The sequence below is a fragment of the Quercus suber genome, unplaced genomic scaffold (genome assembly GCF_002906115.3).
Source record: "Quercus suber isolate HL8 unplaced genomic scaffold, Cork oak 2.0 scaffold_390, whole genome shotgun sequence".
In the NCBI taxonomy this organism is placed as follows: Eukaryota; Viridiplantae; Streptophyta; class Magnoliopsida; order Fagales; family Fagaceae; genus Quercus; species Quercus suber.
The window spans coordinates 374396-383989 of NW_027069842.1; the positions used below are offsets into that span (position 1 = coordinate 374396).

Sequence of the window (9594 nt, forward strand, 5' to 3'; positions counted from 1 at the left end):
ACCTTGCCCTGGAGACATGGATGAACCATCTAGATGTTGATCTTAGGCTACTTGGAGCATAGTTTTGTGTTTGTTTCGGTTTGGATCCACCCACCCGATCTAATTTAGGAGCGTTACGGTTTTAAATGATTTATGAGAGAATGATATGTATTCATGAATGATAATAATTTGAGTTACGCGATACAGCGAGTGAAATGCATTGAGTCATTTCCATTTATCTTTTGCTTGCACAATGGTAAAAAGCGAGACCCACTAGATCCTCTCCATCAAACCAAATTTGCCTTGGTTATGTTTTGATTTACTAATTTAAATTCGAAGTAAGAATTTCATTCGACTCAATTTGGCTTTGAATGTGATATTTAATGTTGTTGATTTTATAAGTCCTAAATATACCCCTTTCTTTTCTATGTTACACAAAGTAGTAAGCATAAACAAATGGTATTATTCTTGTGTATAGGAGTAGGTACCCTATTTCATTCCTCAATTATGATATATACATTTTTGTGCATGCATCCCCCAATAATGAACTAATTGAACAATGTATTGGAAGCTAGAAGGAAAAATACCAAAAAAAAAAAAAAAAAAAAAAAAAAAACGGCTAGCCAGAAAAGTTGGTGTTACAAAATTCATCCTGCGTTGCTTTTATGTTGGGCAAAATCCCATGCCTATAAATAAAAACATAAGCAATGCTTCAAAATGACAAAACTTTTATGTAGTGATCCCCTGACTGAAGTACAACATAATAATCCAACAATTATTAACTGATTATTTCTAATAACACATGGACATAAATGTTTCAACAGCTATCAAGATCATGCTGACCATTGTGCGCTGCAAAAAGTACCAATGAAGATCAACTTTCTTTTAATTTACTCAAATTTCATACCATTGACAATCTCTCTTGTTCTGCCTAGAGAAAACATTTCATCAAGTGCGGACTATAAATGTTATAACCACATGGCATGTATCCAAATCCAAAGGATAACAGTAAGGTCTTCCTTTCCACTCTGCAAACGAACAGACTAAAATGCTGAAGAATCAAGTAGTGCAACTTAGCTCAGTACTTTTGAAACTACACCTGCACCAACCGTTCTACCTCCCTCCCTCAAAGCAAATCTTTGTCCTGTTTGATTTAAAACAAGAAATACATTAAGGAGTTCTTATTTACAATTATTTCTGACTCAACATGTAGGTCATGATGGGGGCACATATCCGCAACATGTTGGGTGCACTACCCAACATCTATGCCACAAGTATTATGAAAGACGAAAGAAAATACAAAATATCAGGAGAAACAAATTTTGAAACGACAATTTTCAGAAAATACACAATCCCCCAAGTCAAACTAAGCACAAAATGCGGAAACATGGTCAAGTAAAATACTTAGCTTTATGCTACTGAGAACATCCATTTCCATGTATAAATAAATGCATGTATTCCCATCATAACACAAATTCACACGGATAGAACAGAGACAATAACAGAAAGTTCAACAATTGCACAGTTGCACCACAAGTTATTTCTTTTATCATGTCAGGTAAATCTTAAATAAATAAATTAGCTATTTAATTATTTTATAATTTAATTAAAAGGCTGTCACATAATTGGCAAGGAAAATCCTTTTTCTGTTTTATGAATTTAATTCAGTATCAGATTCAAATCCTAAATAGCTATAAACAAATGAGACAACAAGACATGAAAGTAATATGGTGTAAAGACAACCTACATGGATAGCCCCCATATATGATGAAATTTCTAACATGTAAAAAAGGGAGTGCTTACTAATGGAAAGAAATGACAGAAATGCATCACTTAATGACCAGAATTGATGTAATGTAGAAGCAAGCAAACCAATGTGTGTTGAAAAACTTAATGGTGCCTGCCTAATTCACAGATACTCCAGTAGGCACACAAGAACAAAATATAATGCATGAAAATTTAAGCTTACTCATATATCTCACAGTGATATACACAACAAATATCAGAGCACAACACTCGGGCAGAAAAAAATTATGGTTCTTTTGTTTTACGGCCTAAGAGATCAACATACAACTCCTTTAATTTAATTATTCTAAAACGGAATTAAACTAGACATACCTGATTCAAGCGGAACAGGTGAAATCAGCTCAAAAACTGCAGTCACATTGTCCCCAGGCATAACCATCTTAACATTTTCAGGCAATTCTACTTTTCCAGTTATATCTGCAGTCCTCATATAAAACTGAGGCCTGTAATTTGAAAAGAAGGCAGTATGGCGTCCACCTTCATCCTTTGTAAGTACATATATCTCAGCCTCAAATTTCGTGGATGTCTTAATAGAACCTGGCTTGGCAATTACCTATACAATAAATCGGTAAGATAGTAAAGCAATTCTTACAAAATGCATCTTCACCATTTAATGCCATTGCTCAGTGTGATTTCATAATTCAAATTAACCTATCACAAGTTGGATTTGTCACAGGCACCATTGATCAAATCTTGTCTGACGAAGCACATAATTACTGCTATTTATAAGTGTCTGAGCAAGTGCACTAAGAGTACTCTGTATAGAACTTTAGATGCAGCATAAATTTGAGGCAGAAAGTAATTAAACTAAGTTTCACACAATAAATTGGAAAATTTTACCAAAATCGGTAAAAGAGTTCGTTTTTCACGTCTAAATAACATCTTATTTAAGCAACATATGAATTCTGCATTATGCTACAGGGTCCATCAATCAAAGTTTTCTAGCGCTTGATATCTTCTACTTACTTGACCACGCTGGATTTCTTCACGTTTTAGACCACGAAGAAGAAGACCCACATTGTCACCAGCCTAATAACATTTACAAACTCATCAGTATTTTAATATCATCTGTGCAAGAGCCATTCTAGCTGAAAGTGTTATCAATCACTTACTTGCCCATTGTCCAATATTTTTTTAAACATTTCAACACCAGTGACCGTAGTTTTCAAAGGACCTCCCTGCATTGAATAGGATTGAAAAAAAATACACTCAATATTTAAACCAGATTTCCAAGTATGGATTGACTACAAAGATCTGAAGCAGACCTTCTACTAAATGTCAAATCCAATCTAAGCTTAAAGGAGACACAGGCACACAGCCTATCAGTAATGACAGACTAATTAATTTATTACAAGGGAATGCCCGAGGATTTTTCACAGAAATAAGAAAAAGAATACATGATTCTCAAGCTTACCTGCCTTAACCCCAAAACCTCAACTTCCTCACCAACTTTGATAGTTCCTTGTTCAACACGACCAGTGGCAACAGTTCCACGACCCTTAAACAAACAACAACAAAATCAAGAGTTTAAAGGGAGCAGATAATTTCTACCAAAAAAAAAAAAAGCATGCAATTCACTTTCACAAAGAAATGCTAGCAATTACTGATGAATGGATATTTTTTTACCTGAATTGAGAATACATCTTCAATAGGCATAAGGAAAGGCTTATCAAGCTGGCGTACTGGGTCAGGAATGTATTCGTCCACAGCATCCATTAATTTTAAGATAGCCTTTTTGCCTATCTCTTCATTTGTACCATTTAAAGCAGCCAAAGCCGAACCCCGAACGATAGGGATCTCATCCCCAGGAAACTTGTAGAAGCTGAGAAGCTCTGCCAAATGCATAAGCTAATGTAAAATACTTGTACAGTCAAACTAACTAAAATGATTATATATATATATATATATATGTGTGTGTGTATGTGTGTGTGCGCGCGCGTGCACGCGCACGTGTGCACAAGTGCATGTACAGTGCGTGTGTGTGTGTGTGTGTGTGTGTGAAACAAAAATCTTAAAAAGACACTCTACCACGCAGCTCCATTTCCACAATCTCCAACAACTCAGGATCATCAATGGCATCAACTTTATTTAGAAAACACACAAGTGATGGCACACCAACCTGTAGAAATACATTAAAAATCCTCATACAGTTAACTTCAAAAGCATAGATAAAATTTACAAGCCACTCTTAGCAGGGCACCCACCTGGCGTGCAAGCAGAATATGCTCCTTGGTCTGTGGCATGGGTCCATCGGGGGCAGATACAACAAGAATACCCCCATCCATTTGTGCAGCACCAGTAATCATGTTCTGCAAAACATGAATAGGTGCATGAGGGCATACAAAAGTTTAGATGAAGAGAAATGAAAAAAATTACAAACTTCATAAATAAATTAACTTGAAAATATCCTTTTTTAGTAACAGAACTTGGTTTATTAGGTAAAGTAAGATGATTAAATAAGGACAGTTGACGTTCAAAGTGTATACCTTCAAAGAGATGCAAGTCAACAAAAGTGAGGTCAAATTACAAGCCTATCTAAGTATTTTTTTCACCTAATTTTTGCATGGATATAAAAACCAATATGTGATTATTTACGTAGTCATAAAGGTGCATTAATATGTCCAAAATTGAACACTCATACAAGTTCATGAAACAAGACTAAGTCTATAGAGATTCAGATAAAATGCATAAAAGTGTAGTCTGTTAATGAAGGGTTAATCTTTCTGACAACCACTTCTATTGGTTGGTCCTAGCATGGTAATGCTACAAAATATGTGATTATTTACGTAGTCATAAAGGTGCACCAATATGTCCAAAATTGAAAACTCATACAAGTTCATGAAACAAGACTAAGTCTATAAAGATTCAGATAAAATGCATAAAACTGTAGTCCATTAATGAAGGGTTAATCTTTCTGACAATCGCTTCTATTGGTTGGTCCTAGCATGGTAATGCTACAAAATTTTCAAATGGATTAAATTACTTCTTCATAAAACCAAAAGAGTTGTACAGCTTACCTTAACATAATCTGCATGTCCTGGACAGTCTACATGTGCATAGTGTCTCTTAGCAGTTTCATACTCCACATGTGCCTGCAAAATCAGATTAATCTTGAGGTAAGCAGATGTTATTTTGAGAAGATGAATTTGGTAAAAGAAGCAAAATGGGAAGGCACAGCTGCAGCAAAAAGAGTAAGCACAAATGAAACAAAAAAAATGAGTATTCCAACCGTTGCAATTGTAATTCCTCTCTTTTTCTCTTCTGGGGCCTTGTCAATTTCATCAAAGGCAATAGCCTTAGCTTTTCCTTCTTCCGCTAGCACCTAGAGAAACATCACATGAAACATTTCGTATTTCATACTAAATTATTCATTATTTTAGTCCAGCTTTCAGTTAAGAAACCAGATTAAAACTGGGCAAAATAATAAAATCCACATTCAAAAGCAACCAAATTAAAAAACAACCAGACCTTCGTAATAGCTGCAGTCAGAGTAGTCTTCCCATGATCAACATGGCCAATAGTTCCCACGTTCACGTGAGGCTTCCTGCCAGCAAAATAATTTCAAACAAATAAGAATCCAAAACAAAACCTCCCCTAATAATGGCTTGACAACACAAGAATCCACACTATGAATGCACATGCAACAACATTGCCTGTTGTAAATTGTCAAATTGTATATATTTAGTTACAAATATCAGATTATAAGTTATTTTCCTAATTCTAAAGGTCCCAACCTCCTTTTCCCGCTAGGATTGGAAAATCCTATACATTACATGAGACCTTGTCTTTTTGAAATAGTATAAAAATAAGTGCTTCAAATCATTTCTATTTGACTCAGACCTATTCTAAAACAGTGGATGCCAAACAAATAAAAATTCGGAAGGTGTAAATTCTACAATTGTAGATCCATGGGACTTATAATTTGGGTAAGCTATTTTTGGGTCAATCTATTAGGAATAGGGATATAAATTTAATGTAAACTTGCAGTGTTTTGATTCAAAGATAGGTTAAAAAACGGAGAACCCGATATACATAATTGAATGCATGGTTTTCAAGCCTAAGACACTGTAACCAAAAACATGTAAAAGTAATTACAGTGATAAAATAACTCTGACTTTCTTCTATGCAAATCTAAAGCAGAAACACCAAAAACCACCATTTTGTGTGTTAGAATAATGGTTCAATTGTTATTTACCATATACCAAACATTTAAGCTTTTAGAACAACTGCTAATTTATTATTGCGAACATTGTTCACCTCCCATTTTTAAAATTTAAATTTAGTGAGGCGTTGCCTTAGAGCCTAGGCAAGCAAGGCAACTGCCTTAAGCCATGAAAAAGGAACTAAGTCAAGAGCCATAGGTTTATGTATATATAGAAGCTTGTTGTAAAACCTATTATTATATTATTAATTTACATAAGCTTGTTACAGAACCCATTGTTTGATTAATTAATTTACAGAAATATGTAAAACTTATTGTAAGATTAATTAAATTATAGACGATAGTTGTAAAGCCTATTGTTAGATAATTAAGAGCCTAAACCATGTTAAGGCTACTTTGAAATCAATTAATAGACCTAATTTCTTCATGTAACACATTTTACAAACACTTGATTATAATATTTCAATACATTAGGTACGAATGATTTAAGTTCTATATGTATCATAACTGTATTTAGAATTTGGTGCCTCACTTTAATCGGGCTAGCACCTTTTTGTCACCTCATGCCTCAGAGCCTCAGGCAATACAAGGCCTTGGAGCATTAAGGTGGCCTTTTGCTGTTGACTACCTTGGTTGAGCCCCCCAATTGTCAAGGGGGAATTTAGACCCAAACATGGGCGAGAGTATTATAATAAAGATGAAAATTCACTAGTTCCTAACCACATCAACTTTTAGGGTAACAAGTAGTTTATCATTGTGTTTCCAGAAAATGGGTGTCAGTTCATTATTTGATAAAATAAAGAAATAACGATTTCATTTTTCTTTTAGAACACTACTGCCACCAAAACCCTACATTAACTGCTTTCAAAAAGGACCAAAAAAAAGGATATTTTTTCATCATAACACTAAATATGCCCTAAACATTCACTTACTAAAACACTTTGCTGACCACCATTTCCAAAACAATTAACACCTAGAGTATTGTTCCAACTTTCCAATGCTACTATTTTCTTTTAAACCATAACTTTGCAACGCTACTATTAGATCTTAATCGCATCAATTCAAATGCAGAAACAAATGTATACCCCATTATACATCATCATCGTTGTCACCATAACCATCAGCAACAATCAACAACAAAGCCTTAGTCCCTATGCCACTTCATTAATTGAGGTGTCATTCTTTACTACTTCTATTAACGTATAAGTTCATACACACATACATTACTGCTTTCCAGAAACTATTAAAGTTTAAAGGGAACTTCGTTTATACCACCAAAAATATGCCCTAAAAATCTCAAAGTCATAACTTTACTAATCAATTTAACGCACAAAGCCATCGAAATCTCAAAGTCAAAACTACATTGAATCACTAGAAACCCATTTCGCTAATCAATGGATAGGGAACTTACGTTCGGGTGAAGGTGGCCATGGATCTCCAAAACGAAGAGTGGCCGGAAACTCTGTCATTACCGGAGACCGAATCGGAGAGAGAAAGTGCCGACCCTCTACAGCAGGAGTAGTAGATTTGGGAGGAGTAAGGAGGGAGGAGGAAGAGGCGCTTGGAACTAGGGTTTCTGAGAGCCACCGAAGCCATTTTTGAAAGAGAATCGAAGAAAAAACGCAAAAGCCCTAGACCTAGTAACTTGGTCAGGAAATGACGAGCTTCATAAGAACTGAGAGTGAGAGAGTGTGTGAGAGAGGCGTAAGGGTTTAAGGGTTGTCTTTGATGATGGGTTTCGAGGGTTTTAGATTTGGCGGTGTTTGGGTTCGGTTTTTGTTGCTGCCCCGGGCCCATTAGAGCCCAGCCCATTATTTTCTTAGCAACTTCGACAAAAATAAATAAAAGATTGGGGGAATTTTTTTTTCCCCCCACTGTTGGAAACATCAAAAATCAAAATGGGTTAATTGAGTTATAAGATTTTTAATGAGGATATTTTTTTTTTAAATCCTATAATTTGATTGTATGGGTTTATATTTTGTTATAACCAGCCCGTCTAAGCCCAACCCATTATCAATTGAGATATAAGATTCTTATTGAAAAATTTATTTTAAACCCAATAATTTAGGGATGTAATAAATGAAAGTGTAGGGTTTTAAGAAATAACAAATTAAAAGTATGTTACCACCGCACAGTCTTGGTGCAGTGATTACTCCACAATTATAAATGCTTGTGAGTATGGTTTTCACACCCAAACCATTCATTGAACCGTAAAAGAGAGGGGTTCAAAGTTTTTAAAGTCGAACCGATATTGAACTGATGTTAAACCGTGATGACGTCATAATTAATTTAATAATTATTTAAATATAAATAAATATATTAAATTTGTCAATATTAGCAAAATTTACTAAAAATATCTTAAAAATTGAAACAAAATTTCAATGAAATTTTCATGATATTATAAGGTTAACATAAAATGGTACATTATAAGGTTAATAAAAAATAGTACAACATAAATAAGCATAAAAAGAAATTTTATAATAATCCTTCAAGAGAAATCATTTCAATTAACTAAAAACAACTTTTAAATAAATTCATAAATTGCATAGGTATTATTCTTAAATAAAAATTTAATTTAGCAATGAAAAAAAAATTTAGTAATATTTAATATGTTGAGAAAGATGACATGGAAGTTTAGAAACTATAAATCATGTAAACTTAATATAAATTTAATAATACTGCATATTAGCTCCCAAGAATGGCACTTGGTTTGTTGTTCATGGCTTCAGTCTTGGTGCTTACAAGGTGAGAGAACTCAGGTTTGGAGCTTGGTAAGCGCATTTTTTTTTAATTTTTCCAAATAAGTTCTATTCCATGACCCAGTTGAACTGCCCTGCGGTTCAAACGGTTTTTCAGGTTGAATCCCGGTTCGTCTAGTTCTCTCAAAATTCATGTATACTCGGTTCTCATAGTTAAAAAACCGAATTATTATTGGTTCACTGTTAACCCGGTCTAACCGGCCGGTCTGGTCCAGGTTTAAAAAACTATGCTTATGAGGTGTGGGGGGCAAAAGTCGAGGTTTAACCTTCGAGGAGGGAGTTTCACACACATATACACTTAAATTAGATTAGAGTAGAAATTCTATCTTGTATTTTTAAAAATAATAATAATAATAATAATAATAGTAAGTTTGGAAGGAGGTAGGAATAAAAGAGTTTTTTTTATTTTTATTTTTAATAAGAGATGAATAAAGGGTAAAAGAGGGGGAAAGAAGAGGTAAGAAGAGCGACGTGGTGACACATGATCATATAAATTGAGAATTATAACATTATTTTGCTAATTTTAAAGAAATATATAAATTGATATCATAATGGCAAAATTAATTTAAATTTTGTAAAATTATTAACATAGTTTACTTTACATGAAACTTTATTATCAGAATTTATTAAATTATAATACTATTTTGATTAAAATAAAGTATCAAAAACTTCAAAAAACTATGTTATATACTTTATAATATACACTTCTTTTTTTCTTATAGTCTACTCTAGTTTAAAGTTTAAATAGCACATTAGATTTGTGTCGTGTAGAATATCCAACCATTTGACCTGAAACAAGATACCAAACAAAAGAAAAGTTCAACTTGCAAGACACCCATTTTGTTGGGAATTCAACCGAAATTCCAACCAGTGAGAAACAAAAAAAAA

The 9594-nt window shown here is 33.8% G+C and overlaps 1 protein-coding gene across 1 annotated transcript; it reads right to left on the minus strand.

Annotated features, from left to right (window-relative positions):
• Nucleotides 1–687: 687 nt before the first annotated feature.
• LOC112031515 (elongation factor Tu, mitochondrial) lies at nucleotides 688–7684 on the minus strand. The gene is made up of 12 exons (XM_024064209.2): nucleotides 7359–7684; nucleotides 5254–5329; nucleotides 5015–5107; nucleotides 4803–4877; nucleotides 3990–4094; nucleotides 3814–3904; nucleotides 3412–3617; nucleotides 3200–3283; nucleotides 2898–2963; nucleotides 2752–2814; nucleotides 2098–2338; nucleotides 688–1123 (listed from the first exon to the last, which is right to left on the minus strand). Exons 1-12 carry the CDS (start codon nucleotides 7541–7543, stop codon nucleotides 1053–1055), a joined length of 1356 nt encoding a protein of 451 aa, XP_023919977.1. The 5' UTR covers nucleotides 7544–7684; the 3' UTR covers nucleotides 688–1052.
• Nucleotides 7685–9594: the final 1910 nt, after the last annotated feature.